Source organism: Euleptes europaea, chromosome 17 (genome assembly GCF_029931775.1).
Source record: "Euleptes europaea isolate rEulEur1 chromosome 17, rEulEur1.hap1, whole genome shotgun sequence".
Taxonomy (NCBI): domain Eukaryota; kingdom Metazoa; phylum Chordata; class Lepidosauria; order Squamata; family Sphaerodactylidae; genus Euleptes; species Euleptes europaea.
This window is the reverse complement of record NC_079328.1, coordinates 2,792,871-2,808,757: the sequence shown is the minus strand read 5'-3', so window position 1 is coordinate 2,808,757 and position 15,887 is coordinate 2,792,871. Positions and strand designations below refer to the sequence as shown.

General features: G+C 43.6%; 1 protein-coding gene across 1 annotated transcript in view; it reads left to right on the top strand.

Moving 5' to 3' along the window:
• LPCAT1 (lysophosphatidylcholine acyltransferase 1) overlaps window positions 1–8,115 on the top strand; it is a 114,946-nt gene extending 106,831 nt beyond the window's left edge. Inside the window, exons 12-14 of the mRNA XM_056862597.1 lie at window positions 208–306; window positions 3,524–3,662; window positions 7,854–8,115. Of these exons, the coding sequence (XP_056718575.1) occupies window positions 208–306; window positions 3,524–3,662; window positions 7,854–8,029 (414 nt within the window). The 3' untranslated portion in view covers window positions 8,030–8,115. The remainder of the gene's footprint in view (window positions 1–207; window positions 307–3,523; window positions 3,663–7,853) is intronic.
• The last annotated feature ends 7,772 nt before the right edge of the window (window positions 8,116–15,887 follow it).

The following is a 15,887-nucleotide window of genomic DNA, read 5'->3' as shown; positions in this document are numbered from 1 at the left end:
AGTGCATACTGATTATTTAATGTTCTCGTGTTTAAAATGAGTATATTGTTAGGTATTTTAACTGTGGTATTTAGGAATCTGCATTTGCAAACCTGTATGCAGAAACATTCATAGGAATTTTTCTGATGTGAAATGTTTACAGCATTTTTTCCACTCGCTGCTTTCTATGAAATCAGTAATATAACTTTGATCCTTTTCCTTTTGCAGAAGGAAAATGGTCTGATTGACTTGCGAGAATATGTAACTGCTTTGTCAGTAGTCTGTAGACCATCCAAAACCTTGCAAACAGTACAGTTGGCTTCTAAGGCAAGTAGCAGCTTTATTGAAATGCTTCATTAAAAGCTTTTTCAAAGCTACACTTGGAAAATAGGCAAGTTGATATCATACTCAACACCGCAACATCTGCCTGTACATGACAGTTAATTTGAAGACATTGCTGACTTGAAACTTCTGTATGATTTAGCCTACTTAATTAGGCATGCTGCAAACTTTAATACAACCACCAGATGATCTTGCTGTGCTTGAACTCCAATGATGCGCAAGGCCAGTTCCTGACTGGATCACCTCTATTCGTTTGGAGCATAGCATCATGCTGAGCTAAAGGGCCAGGTCATTGAAGCTGCTTTTGCAAGGGCTGTGTCAACTTAGTTACCAGCAGAGAGAGATCTACCACAGTCAGGGCTGGGTCATGAGTTTGTGTGAAGAATTGCCCTTGTTCCCTGTTTGCAGCTGTGCAGTGGGATGTGTCCTTTGAATGAATGACATCTGCTAGACCAGGGCTTCTTAAACTTTTTCCACTTGCAACCCCTTTTCACCTGAGAAATTTTTACGCGACCCCAGGTATATAGGTTTATAAAATAGGTATACAAATCAAACATGTACTGGTAATAAATCATAAAGAAATTTATTTTAAAACAATCCTTTTGTATTCATATAATTTTACCATTTACTGTGGCCAAATTTTTCGCGACCCTCACGTTCATTTTCGTGTCTCACAGTTTAAGAAGCTTTGTGCTAGACTACACTTGCCTGCGCTTTTGCACCCAACACAGTCAATAGTATCTATTCAAGAACTGATGGCAGATTAACAGGGTTCATCGGTAAACACCGAAGGGACGTAGATACCTAACTAGTAAGTCTTAACTCAAAAATCACAAAAAAGATTTTTTTTACAATGTTTCTTTTTAAAACTGATAGTGGCAGCAACTGCAACATCCAGTCACACACTCTCAGCCTGACTCACCTCAACAGTGTTGTTATTAGGATAAAATGGAAGGAAGAACTATGTAAGCCACTTTGGATCCTCCTGGGGAAGAAAGGAGGGGTATAAATGAAGGAAGTACATAAATAAGAAAGTAACATAATGGTGGGAGACATCATAGTATTTGTGCTAAGTAGATTAATCCACATTCACTCAGGTGCGTCCAAGCAGGTCGCTGCTCAGGTGTCAAACAGAGAATGGGCCAAACTGGATGATCAAGCATGATTACACTTAAGTGCAGCCATATTCGTGCAGTCACAATTTTGTCTACAAACTGGAGCATCTTTTGTACTCCTTTAATGCAAAATACTATCTGGGCAAGCAAAGACATGATTCACACATCTCTGCTTGCCCCTTGATGAGTGCAGCATCAAATGGTGAACTGTGCTTATGAAAGTGCCATCACAGAGAGAAATATTCCTTTCACCTCAAATTTATATCAGCAGTTCCCACATGCAGCTGAAATGGCCCAGAATATTTGCAGGAGCACCTTCAATTCTAGGTCCCTGGGGAGGCCTCGCTCAGAATATTTGCAGGAGCACCTTCACCTCTAGTATCCCTGGAGTGGCCTCACTCAGGCTTCAAACAGTCCATCCTAGAGCATTTAGAAAGGATGGATCTGATCACTAAGAGCCAGCATGGGTTTCTCAAGAATAAGTCATAGACTAATCTTATCTCCTTTTTTGAGAAAGTTACTACCTTGCTGGATCGGGGGAATGCTGTAGACATAGTTTACATAGTAAGGCTTTTGATAAGGTTCCACATAGTATTCTAGTTGACAAATTGGGAAAATGTGTGTTAGAGCCTATTATTGTTAGATGGATCTGCAACTGGTTGACAGATCGTACCCAAAGAGTGCTAGTTAATGGTTCCTCGTCCACTTGGAGAGAAGTGACTAGTGGAGTTCCTCAGGGATCTGTGCTGGACCCTGTGTTGTTCGACATCTTTATAAATGATTTGGATGAAGGAATAGAGGGGATGCTTATTAAATTTGCAGATGATACTAAATTGGGTGGGGTAGCAAATACGGTAGAAGGCAGAGCCAAGATGCAGGATGATCTTGACAGGCTGGAGAAATGGGCTAGAACTAATAAAATGCACTTCAACAAAGACAAATGTAAAGTTCTGCATTTAGGTAGGAAAAATCAAATGCATATTTATAGGATGGGGGAGACTTGTTTGAGCAGTAGTGTGTGTGAAAAGGATCTTGGGGTCTTAGTAGACAAAACACTGAACATGAGTCAGCAGTGTGATGCTGTAACTAAAAAGGCAAACGCAGTCTTGGGCTGCATCAACAGAAGTATAGTGTCCAGATCATGCGAAGTGATGGTATCGCTTTACTCTGCTCTGGTTAGACCTCAACTAGAGTACTGTGTTCAGTTTTGGGCACCACAATTTAAGAAAGATGTAGACAAGCTGGAACGTGTCCAGAGGAGGGCAATGAAGATGGTGAGGGGTCTGGAGACCAAATCCTATGAGGAAAGGTTGAAGGAGCTGGGTATGTTTAGCCTGAAGAGGAGAAGACTGAGAGGGGATATGATAACCATGTTCAAGTACTTGAAGGGCTGTCATATAGAGGAGGGTGCCGAGTTGTTTTCTGTTGCTCAAGAAGGTCGGACCAGAACCAATGGTTTGAAATTAAATCAAAAGAGTTTCCGTCTAGACATTAGGAAGAATTTTCTAACAGTTAGAGCGGTTCCTCAGTGGAACAGGCTTCCTTGGGAGGTGGTAAGCTCTCCTTCCCTGGAGGTATTTAAGAAGAGGTTAGATGGCCATCTGTCAGCAATGCTGATTCTGTGACCTTAGGCAGATGATGAGAGGGAGGGCATCTTGGCCATCTTCTGGTCACTAGGGGTGTGGAGGGGGGATGTAGTTGTGAATTTCCTGCATTGTGCAGGGGGTTGGACTTGATGGCCCTGGTGGTCCCTTCCAACTCTATGATTCTATGCTCTTGGCACCATTGCACTTGTGGGCACCATGGTTAGAGTTTTCTCTGCTGTTGGTATCACAGCAATGGCTTAGGCGCTTGAGGAAGGCCCCTCAGACTACAATCATTCTGTAAGCAGTAAGGCAGCAAGTGAAAATTACTTTATTCATCAGGCTGTCAACGTAAGTCTCCTTCAGCAGATAATGAAAGAGATTATAATTGGTATCTTTTGTTGTGGTTGGATTTTCTATTTATATAATCAATTATAGTTAATCAAATTAATGTGAATGTGTCGCTTTGCTGGAGTAAAACTGATATTTTATACTTGTTCACAGATGTATCAGTCAGAAGCGGGAGCGCTAACAGAAGAAGATTTAACTTGTATTCTAAAGACTGCCATGGGTGTCTCAGACCTTAATGTCTCAAACTTTTTTAGAGCTATAGACAAAGAAGAAAGGGGTACAATTACATATGGTAAGTTTAGGAAATGGTTGTAAAAATTCATAGAGAAGGGAGAACTTTCCTATAGGAAACAGGTATGCCCAGGAACATCTGAGGAGAGGGCTATTACTGAAGAGTGTAGTGCACAAGTTTCCAGCATCATTCTTTCCCTTCTTTGGCATGTGCCTTCAGACATGTGAATAAGATTGTATCACGCTCTCCAGAATGCCAGTAGCTGGAGCTTGATGAGAAGCTATGGTCGCCTACTAACCAGAATTTGCATGCTTGTGGTCTATAGACTACATCTGTGGGTCTGATGTAACCACAGCCTTGTTCAGAACAAACAGGGAATATACTTAAGAGGGAAAATGCCCTGTCCAGGCCCAGTTGAAGGTGCTTTGATGCCCTATAGGGTTTGGGGCCAGCGTACTTCAAGGACTGCCTACTTCCATATGAACCTACCCAACCATACGGTCATCTCTGGAGGCCCTGCTTTGGGTGCCTCCACCATCTGAGCCTGGACAGGTGGCAACCTGAGAAAGGGGTTTCTTGGTCATGGGACCAAAATTATGGGATTCCATTCCCAGGAAGATTCATGTGTCCCCTTCCCATTCATATGTCTCTGTGTTTTGTTTTACTTGTTTTTTTGTGTGTGTCTGTAAATAAAAGTTTTTTTATTTTTTGCTGTCTTGGACCCTAGGTTGGGTGGAAAGGCAACTTTAAATTGTGTTAAATATATAAATAATATTAGTTCTGTGATTTACCATCAGCCTCTCCCCCATACCATTTTCCTGACCTGGAATTGCCCAGGGGGGCCACTGTTTTTTCCGCTGAGAAACTTCTGTGTAATGCTGGGTATAAGTAAGCTTTCCAGAGGAGAAAATAGCAGCTTCCCAAGGAACATTTCAGGTGAGGAAAATGACAGAGCAGTTGGGGGGTGGGTGGAGTTGAAGCCCCTTCTCCATGCATGCTGCAGTCCCAATCCAAATCAGATCCCCATGCGCCTGTGAAGCACATGTGTCTAATCCAGAGTACTTATGGTGGCCACAAGAGCCTAATATTTTGCAAATACTACCAGTTCTAAATCCCAATCCTCGGTCTTGGATCCTATGCCTTCTTTCTGCTTGTGTTGTGCCCTGTCTGTTGTAGGAGCAGTCCTCCACTGCGGAGAGTATTTTCCAGCTCTTGAAAGACAGTGGTCTTGCATGAGTGGAGATGGATATTGCTGGAGGAACATATTCTGCAGTGGTGTCTGTCCCTACAACAGATGAGATGCAGTGTGAATGGAAGCAAGGTTTAGGACTCAAGTCCAGCTAGCAGCCTGGAGGTTGAGCAGCAATGGCTAAAGGAGTATAGCTACCTAGATACCATAGTCTCCGCACTGCTGGTATCTAGGCACACCTCTACAAATACTGGGTCACTTGGAAGTCAGGTATGCTAAGACAAGAGAGACCCTGGCATGCAAGGATACTTACCTGTTTCTGGGTTTTTTCAAGAAGGGTTAAATAGAGACAGTGCAAGTCCATTGAAGCAGCAGCTGGCATTCAGGAGCACAAAGGAAAAGGCTGTTTGTCTGCTAACCCTCCTATCTGTAGATTTTTGAAAGGTATTGTCATTAGCGGATCACCTTGGGTACAGTTTTCCTAATTGGAACCTGAGCTGGGTTCTTACAGCTTTAATGGGATCCCCATTTGAATCCATGGCTTACATTCTCCTGAAAAAATTAACTCTAAAAATGTTCTTCATCATGGCGGGTATTTAAGTTGGGAAGGTTGTATTCCAACCCTCACCTGTGCATTTCCATCCCGAAAGAGCATGCCAACAGTTCTCATAGACTACGAGAGCAGGGAGAGGGTACTGTGGGTGAAATTTGTCTGCAGAGCTGCTGTGTGGATGCCTGTGAGTGAATTCACAAAGTGTTGTAAAATCAGTAACGTTCTCTTCTGCAGAGATGGCCTTTAGGAGGAGGGTCCTGCAAAAGATTACACTGCCATCAAGACACATTATTCACCTGAATATCTTCCTGGGGAAGTTTTCATCTAGTGGGCATAATTATCATTTTCTTTTTCATTATCTTGCATATGTAGCGGGGGGTGTTCCTGTTCTTGCCAAGCAGTTTGAGAGTAGAGGCTCCTCACCAGCAGAAGGGTTGACATCTGCATGCTGGCTCTGCCTCTGATGGGAGGGGCAATCAGAAAGGATCTAGAATGCTCCTCCTGCCACTTCTAAGAATAGGAATTTGTGTTACAAGTTCCCATTCTTTAATACGTCGGAGAATTTTTCATTATGCAAACTGGCCACTTTTACTATTGCTTTTCTATATTAAATTTAATCATCCTCATTCTTTCTGAATTTGTTCCTCACTTGAATTAAGTAGAACAAAGTCTTTAAAACTGCATTCTGAGGAGCCCTGGGGACTGCCTGGGAGGTTTTGGGGGGGCTCGTTGAGAAGAGCAATTAGGCGACACAAGCCCTCATGAAAGACAGTTTGCTCACCATTTCCAGCTTCCCCCTGCAATCTGCACCTATGGGTGTGGGTTGTCGGCGACACTCTCTGTTCTTTGGTTCTTGTAGGTTATCCGGGCTATGTGACCGTGGTCTTGGTATTTTCTTTCCCGACGTTTCGCCAGCAGCTGTGGCAGGCATCTTCAGAGGAGTAACACTGAAGGACAGTGTCTCTCAGTGTCAAGTGTGTAGGAAGAGTAATATATAGTCAGAAAGGGGTTGGGTTTGAGCTATATATATTATATATATTACTCTTCCTACACACTTGACACTGAGAGACACTGTCCTTCAGTGTTACTTCTCTGAAGATGCCTGCCACAGCTGCTGGCAAAACTTCAGGAAAGAAAATACCAAGACCACGGTCACACAGCCCGGATAACCTACAAGAACCAATGAACTCTGACCGTGAAAGCCTTCGACAATACTCTCTGTTCTGTTTTCAGAGAATAGAAGGGTGAGTGGAAGAGATTATATGAATACGGTTATTTGTGTTTTGTCTCGAAGTAGGCTGTGTGGTTCTCCTGTTTAAAAATCTTGAACAGTCCGTTCGACCATTTTCTGTATTTTCTTCAGTTTCACACAGGGTGGTGGTAAAGTAGAAAAGGCCCATACAGCAGTCTGTGTTCATTGAAATTACAACCTAGATTATGTTCCCAAATTTTATCCAACGCACAGGAATTTCATTGCAGATGCTCAGGGGTTTCTCTGTAGACAGTGTGTTCTCTGAAGGTTGAAAACCACTGGATATTGATGGGTCATATTGCCTTAAATAGGCTTACAGCGCAGTCCTAAGGGGGGGGGTAGTTGCGGTGGGCCCAGGGCCGGTGCAGCCGTGCTGCCTCCTGAGTGGCTTGCTGCCCTGCGCTGCAAGCAAAAAATGTAATTTACTGAAAACCCCATGAAACTCCTCCATTCAGTTCCATGGGGCTGCACCACCACTTTTGTAGGTGCAAGGGCTCAAGGAGCTGACTAAAGTCAGCCCTGCCCCTGGGAATGCCCCCTTTGGCACCACCGCAAGCCCTTGCACCGGAGAAATGCTTGCGGCTGTGCCAGCACCCTTATCTCACACTGCCGCATGGCTCCACAGCACCGCTGTAAGTGGCCCTGCAGCAGCGTAAGTGCCCTTTTGGATGGCAAAGGTGGCACTTACACTGCCACAGGGGCCACACTGCCTCCAAACCCCTTTCAGCCCCTCCCTTCAGGATTGCACTATTAGTGCCTATCAGTGGGGCAGTAAAATAGGACCACAGACATGGTAAGAGTTTTTCTGTATACTAAAAGGGATGCTGAAAATTGCCATTAATTTGTGTTCATAATTTGATGAATAATGCTAAAAAAGCAATATGCATATTTTAAATAAATACTGAAATAATAAAACACCAAGAAGGCCCGACAAGGACTGGTTATGCTTGATACCCTCAGAATCTGGAGAGCAGTTGAGAGTCAGTTCATAGGGGGAACAAGAAAAGGGGGATTGGCCTCCTCAAGCCCTTAATATGTTATACCAGGCACGTATGTGCCAGAAATTTCGCAGTAGTTTTTGTCTCCTTTCACCCCTAATTTTGCAAGTCTCCAGCTTGTATTCTGCATAATAGTGTTATTGACCTGAGACACATAACAAAAATTGTACCAGAAATAGACAATAAAATGTCAGTGTCGTGTAAATGTCAGGAATTTTAATATGCTTGAAGTGTAAGTTTTCTTCTCATCTGTTTCTAGATGATTTTCACAGGTTTGCAGAAATGTATCCCAACTTTGCAAAAGAGTATTTATATCCTGATCAGATGGAAACAGAAAGTTGTTTGAAGAATCCTGCTCCTAATGGTTTCTGTACAGACTTCAGCCCAGACATTACAGAAGACAGAAGAAATCCCCTACAGAAGAAACTGAATTAATTCTAACTGTCCCGCCATCCTCTTCTGGTGAGAAGAGTTTGTCCTGTCATGGACTTCTCATAGTCTCACAACTATGTAACCTGAAGTATGGGTGTGTGTGCGGGGGGGGGAGATGTGTATGGTGTGTGTGTGTGTGTGTGTGTGTGTGTGTGAATGTGAATGAAGATTTTACTGCATTAGTCTTCAGACTTCCTATTGGGAAGATCTTGTTTTTCCATCAGCATCTTGGGAAGCAAAGAATGTAAATGAACTTTATTATTTGTGTACTTTAAAAAGATGCTCACTTATTTATATTCCATTGTTTAGTTTCATGTACAAAGTGTCCTACAAAGTGTGCATGTATAAAAACTATTGTAGCTCCTATGGTGTCAAGTGCACTTCGGTGATTAGTGTTATCCCTATTTAGGGAATTGTTTGAGGGGTCAAATTCTTTCCTTAATCACATGAAGACGGGTCATGAATACTATTAGCACCAGTCTTCAGAGCAAAGCAAGCTCAATTTGCCCTTTTTGTTTTCATTTCAGTAAATAGTTTAAGGGGAAAATATGCAAAACATATTTTTAACTAAAAAATTGTTCTTATTATTTTCCTTGTAAGATGACTTGAGTACATGATAATATTGAAAAGGGGAAGGAGAATGTTTGTTCCAAGGGTTGTGTGCATTTTGTGTGAAATTATTAAAATTTGCACGAGGATAACCTAAATTCTTTACTAAGAGAAACAGAAATCCAACATCTGCCCAAAGCATGCTTTTGCATGTTTTCCATTATTCTACTTCAGTTCCAAGTGAGGAGGGCCTAATACTGCAGAGAACTTAGATGTATTGCCCTTGGCAACTAGAAAAACTAGAAAAAAATTATTCTCCCTCTTTTAAAAAAAGACAGATTTATTTGCCAAGTAAGGCCCTAAATATATGTTATATTGATCACATAATCCCAGTGGGAAACTTGCAGCCAGTGTCCTGCCAGTTCCTCTGGTGATCATGTATTTAAACGTAGCTTGGGCCTTATCATGTATTTAAACGTAGCTTGGGCCTTATTTTTTGGCTTATCTTCATGGCCTTAAGGGCTAGATACATACTGAATTCTGTCCTAGACTTTTAATTTTTGCACTTCCGGATGTGGTCACTGAATACACACAGCTCTTGCTATTTTTCTCTCTCTTCCTGTCATTGTTCCAATGTGGTGTTTAGAGGAGGATAATTTTTAAAAGGTGCATTTTTAGGCAGCTTCAGTAGACTTGACTTTTTGCACAAAAATGAAGTGTTGCACAACATAAATAGAACAGGCATAAACTGTTGGAAATATAATCCAAAATATACTTGCCTAATACCAGGCACAGAGCTGCCGCCATGTTCTCACCTGCTCAGAACTTGTTGATTCCCTTCCGGACGGAAGCAGTAGGCATAGTGCAGGCAATGAGGAAGGGTGGGTGGCTACATGCTGGACAGAGGTGCACCAGGCCATGGGTAGCAGCTGTACCCGTGGTGCGGTGGCGCTCCACTTCCCCATGCCCACACTGGCGCCCTCCCCTCCTTGTGCCTGGGGTGCTCCCCCCCCCCAAGATCTGGTTATGCCTAATACACAGAGATCAGAAGTTACACCTGTACAGTGTTTAAAAAGAACTTCCAGTAAGTCCCTACTGTACATTTTTTGTACAAAATCCCAGAGCAGGTGTTCTGGCCACACAAAGCCAAACCTATCATCAAAAAGATGGCTAGAAGCGCCAAAGTAGAATGAATGGTCTTGCTTTGTGCCAGACTGCCCACAGTGGGCCTGATCCTCTTTGGCCAATCAGATACGTTGCTAAGACATGTGATCACCTACCTCTGTAGCTGACATGGGGCTTTTACGCATTCTCAGTTTCCTGTCACCAAACTCCCTGTTTGGGGGGGGGGGGGGTTGCATGCATTTTGCTCCCTCTGGTGGTCAATTTGATGTAACGCCTATTTTTATCAAGCAGAAAAAACTGCTGATTTAAACTGCAGGGAGAAATGCTTCATTTAAAGCTGTGTGATGTCAAATCAACCTCCAGAGGGAGCAAAATGCTTGCAGACCTGAACCCCCCCCCCCCCCGAAGAAACAGCAAGTTAGACACCAGGAAACTGAGAATGCGTAAAAGCCCCATGTATTCACAATCAAGCAACTTTTCCACACTGAGGGTTCCTTGTGCTAATGAGATTGAATGTGAGTGCGAAATTCACTCTAGGTCTTTGGCCTTGAAGCTCCCGGGCCCATGATCTCACTTGCACCTGTATCTGACCCCATTTCAACCCTAATTGCTCTCTCTCTTAAACTGCAAGTCATTGTGACATTTACTTCCCAGAGAGTAAATTTGGGCCTTCAGTAACTTAGCTAGGCCCAAATGACTGAACCAAACTTTTGAAAGGCCAAGAAATGGCTGAACAAGGCCAGTGTCTTGTCTGTCAGGTCTCTGAGGAAGTCTGATTCTGTAGGACTACAACTTAAAAGTTCTCATCGATCTTATCCCTTGATCGGAAGGTATTTTGAGCAGAGACAATTATGGGTTAACTTCTAGCCTATAGCTAGCAAAACAGAGGTAGGAAAGGGGACTAGAAAAACGTAGGGATTCTCACAGAAACAAATGGATTAGTGTCATGCATGACTTGAGTTTCTGGTGCTGAAAACCACAACTGGCTATTGTGTGTGGATGTCATCTCCATGGTAAAATCCTTTTCATTGGACGTTGGAGTAAAAACCAGTTGTTTCATTCCTTACATAACTGATGACTATGGCAACTATACCTTCTTAAAAACTCAGTCAATTAGAGTTCTTAAGGCTGAGCTATTGGATCCCAGCAACCAGTCAACACATTTATCCCTGAGAGGATCTGGAAGCTAAATGATTGTTAAAGGTGGCAGAGAATCCCTGACCTCCCCCCGCCCTCCTAGAAAACTGAGAGGGCTCCATTTTTGCAGTGGCCAGATAGGTGTAAGAGAAAGAGCCTTGCCCTCTGTTCTTTCAAAGGACTTACAGACCCTGTGGGATTCACTTGAATAACTCAGGGGTCTGTGGATTCCAGTTTAAAAAACTGTTCTAAAATATGCTTCTTCTCTATGTCAGTAAACTCCTGTTTTTCTCATCAATTCCCACCTCCGTATTTTCCACTACCTTCACCGTCTGCTCTTGACAGTCATACTAGACTTAAAATTGCCCCACCTTCACTTCCTGACCCACCATTCCATCCCACATACAATACAAGAGGCAGTCTGGAGGCATACCCCTTCCTGTGGGCTCTAAGCAACCACTTCCCTTAGGTGACTTGACCTGATAGGTTGCCTACTTCATGGCACATGGCACAATTTGTATTGTAATAATACAAAAACATTCTAAAGAGAGATCAGACTGCTTATTTTGTTTTCTTGCCTGTTCTGCTTGGAGAATAATGTCCTGGTTCCTGCAGATAAAAATAGCAGAGCCTAAGCAATATTTGTGCAAATAGTCTTACTGAAGCTAGTTGGGATGGTGTATATCAAGATTGGGACCAAAGAATAAAGAACATCTTTCTATTTTAAAAAGTTGTTATGATCACTTCAGTCCTTTTGCTGTTAGTGGGAACAGCCTTTGATGCATTTCAGCTTGTTTGTTGGGAAAGAATTCAGTCTGTTTGGGTAGGAAAGTCTTGTAGCATTTTTATACTTCCAGTGTCATCTAAATAGATTTTGTTGTAAGTCCCCCCCCCCCCCCGGCATAAATTTCCAAAGCATAAGGGTTTTACGTATAGTAACAGGGTTTGGAGCTTTGTGCTACCATTTCAAATTAACAACTATTTTGCTATTGATTCTCTTTGAGAGTTGCTTAGGTTCAGCAGTTTCAGTGTAGACTTTGCAAACCTTGTGGAAAATAAGACAGTGTTGTAAAAAAATCTCTTCCTCCTAGAATGTTCCTCAGTGGAACAGGCTTCCTCGGGAGATGGTAAGCTCTCCTTCCCTGGAGGTTTTTAAGAAGAGGTTAGATGGCCATCTGTCAGCATGCTGATTCTGTGACCTTAGGCAGATGATGAGAGGGAGGGCATCTTGGCCATCTTCTGGTCACTAGGGGTGTGGAGGGGGGAGGTAGTTGTGAATTTCCTGCATTGTGCAGGGGGTTGGACTTGATGGCCCTGGTGGTCCCTTCCAACTCTATGATTCTATGAATGCCTTTGGAATTTTTACAATTGAAGTCCATGTAGAGTCCAAAATAGACTATATAAACATTTTATTTGAAAATTATATGGATAAGGTAACTGCAGACTAAAGCTATATTCAGTAGGCTTCCTCTGGAATTAGCCCTAGAATGATGCTTATCTTCCTAACTTATCAATTCCAAATTTAGATATATAATGAGTTTCATGATGATAATCTTTTGTATAGATCAGAGTGATTTCAGTCAAGGTTGGGGATAGTTATGTTTTTCTAGAGGGATGCACTGACTACAGCAAATTATCAGTTGTTAAACTGAAGAAAAGCTTGCCTGGATGCAATTGTGATTTTAGAAGACCCTCAGAATTCCCGACATGTCTGCTAGTCTCCTTTACCATGTAATAATACAGTGAGACTTACTCCCTAATAAGCATGCTCAGGAATACAGCCTTTAGAGTGTACATGATGACCATTTCTTCCCATCTTATGATTAAAAAGTAATTCAAATGTTACTCATTTGTACAGAAAAAATGACTGCACTAAAAAAAATCATGTTCACTCTCCCCCCCTCCATCCCTCCCTCTCTTATCAAGTGCCAACACACCCACACACACACAGCTGTTTCAATACTTGAAAAGGCGTGGGGGAAAGTCACCTAGTCCCCTCCTGCCACCACATTTTTTAAATGGCAGCATTTTTTAAATGGCCAAATTCTTCTCAAAAGTCATGGAAAACAGAGTTGTGCGCTGTCATCCTGATCCAAATGAGGGGCCTTTGTTGCTGCTATTTAGTAATAAGTCATGCTGGAGATCTAGTCACAGATGTTCCAGTGTCTCATCTTGGTATGTACTGTGTGTTAGGAAAGGTGTGGACTTTCTGCTTTGTTTGTTTAAAGGGAATTACTTTGTTTATCCCATTTTGTCATGTGTTTATTAGTTGTTATCTGAGGTAGAGACTTTGTTAGGCTGTGAATGATCAGGATGCCATAGCTGTAAAACATTTTAACACTCCTTTAGTGCCCTGAAGATGAAGGTATAGCCAGTTTTGCTTGTAACATGGTGTGTGTGTGTTCCGGAAGATTGCCCTATTGTAGAAGACCACATCAACAGTGCAGATGTCCAATAAGAAATGATGGGATAGTAGCAGCAGACATAATTGCTAAACTGAGCATTTATGGTGGAATCCGGTGGCACCCTACTGGACACCTCTCTCCAGTCAGATGAAATGCCATTGATAACTACTCTTACAGCCCCTTCCTGAGCCTCCAGGATGAAAGTCCTTAGGAGGCCAGGAAGGGGCTGCACTGGCGTTCGTGCCCCCTGCGCCAGCGCCCGTGCCACTTACACTGTCCAGGGTGACACAGACACTGGCAAGGGGACCTGGGCGCAGCAGCGCCACCCAGGAATGCCAGCTGGGCCTTCCGTCGGCGTCCCATACCTGTGTCCGGTGTCCCAGGGGGCATTCCCAGGGCATGCCGGGGGCGGAGCTGCCAGTAGGCAGCTTCCTGACCCCTTTTGGGGCGGTATGTCGACGGAGAGAACAGCATTGCTGCAACAGCTTTGTGTTGGTACAGCCTCACTTTTCAATGGAGCAGAATGTCCCATCAAAAAAATAAAAAACCTATGGAAGGTTTTTTAAAGCCTTTCGGCAGCCAGGGAACAGCTTTGGAGGCACCGCAGTGGCACCATGGTCACACCGTCCCTGGCCGCCGAAGGCTCAGGAATGGGCTGTTTGAGTGTGGTTCTGCAACCAGTTCTCTATCCACCTAACTGTCCTAGGGTCCAGTCCACAGTCCTCTAGTTTACCCATCAGAACATTATGGGGAAGCTTGTCAAAAGCCTTACTGAAATCCAGGTAAACAACATCAACTGCATTCCCTCAATCCAGTAAACTGGTCACTTGATCAAAGAAGAAAACAAAGTTGGTCTGGCAGGACCTGTTGGGGACAAATCCATGCCGACTTCCCCAGATAACCTGCATTGTGCAGGGGGTTGGACTTGATGACCCTGGTGGTCCCTTCTAAGTTGTCCTTCAGATGCTCGCCTATTGATCTCTTTAATATCTGCTCCAGTATTTTCCCTGGGATAGAGGTCAAACTGACTGGCCTGTAGTTTCCTGAGTCTTCCTTCCTTCCTTTTTTTAAAATTGGGATAACTTTCATCCTCCCCCAGTCTTGTGGCACATCTCCCGTCCTCCAAAAGGTCTGGAAGATGATGGACAAAGGCTCTGCAAGCTCTCTAGAAAGTTCTTTGAGCATACCATCTGGCCCAGAGGATTTGTACTCATCCAATGCAGCCAGGTGCTTCTCAACTACCTCCCTGTTCATGTCAACCAGCAGCCCAGGTGCTGTTCATGTCAACCAGCAGCCCAGGTACTGTGTCTTGCCCACTGTCATCTCTAGATGAGCCTGTTCTCTTTTTCAGGGAGAAAACAGGCAAAATAGGCATTGAGCCTTTCTGCTTTCTTCTGTCAGAGTTTCTCCATTTTCACCCAACAGTGACCTCTTTTCCCTTGCGTTTTGCTCTTCACATACCTGAAGAAACTTTTCTTGTTGTAGCAAACCTCCCTGGCCAGCATCAGCTCACTGTGAGCTTTGGCCTCTTTGATGGGTGACCTACAGTGCCTAGCAACCCACAGATGCTCTTCTTTAGAGGTATGTCCTTCATTTCTTGAACATTTCCTTTTTCTCCCTTAGCTCATCATGGAGTTCCTTGTTCATCCACTTTGACCTCTTGGATTCTCTACTATGTTTCCTTCTTGTTGGAATAGTGAGGGCTTGAGCTTGCAAGAGCTTTTGTTTTATGAGAGCCCACCCGTCATTTGCTCCTTTTCCTTCCAGCAGTCTTGCCCACAGAATGATTTTCATCATGCCTCTGAGTTTGCTAAAATCTGCCCTATCAAAATCTAACAGACACGTGTGGCTATGAACTTGATTGGTCCCCCACAGCAAAAGGAATTCTAGGAGAACATGGTCACTTCTTCCTAAAGACACCACCACCGAGCCCCTCATAGCTACCTCCACCATTTGATGAAGGAAATTGTTGGCTAGGCAGGTGAGGAACTTGTGTGACGGGGTCGCTTTGCAGAGTTTGTCTCCCGGCATACATCAGGGAAGTTGAAATCACCCATAACTATCTGCTTTTGTTGTTTGGATACCCTGTCAAGCTGCTCAAGAAAGGCAGCATCCACCTCCTCACCCTAGTCAGGAGGTCCATAGCACAATACTGTTTGTCCTTCCTTCCTTTATCCTCACCCAGATACTTTCCACTGGGCTGTCACCCTCCTCCTCTAGTATTTCTTGACAAGCAATCCCTCTCCTCACATATAGCAACCACTCTGCCACCTCTTCGACCTTTTCAGTTTTTCTTGAACAACTCATATCCATCCACTACTATATTCCAGTCATGGGAATCATCCCACCAAGTCTCTGCAATGCCTACTAAATCATATCCCTCTGACTGCATTAGAAGCTCCAGCTCTTCTTTCTTATTTTCCAAGCCTTGACATTGGTTCATAGATACCTGAAGCCCTGCATCTTCGTCTCCTTTAGACCTGGCCCTCCCAGGTGGGCCTCTGCCATTTGATCACCTTCGTTTAAATCCCTGCATTGGTCGTCTCCTTCCCCTTTTGGTATTAGTTTAAAGCCCTCCTGATGGAGCTCTCCAGGTTTCTTCCAAAAACATTCCCGACCTTGAAAGGTGAATTCCATCGCATGCT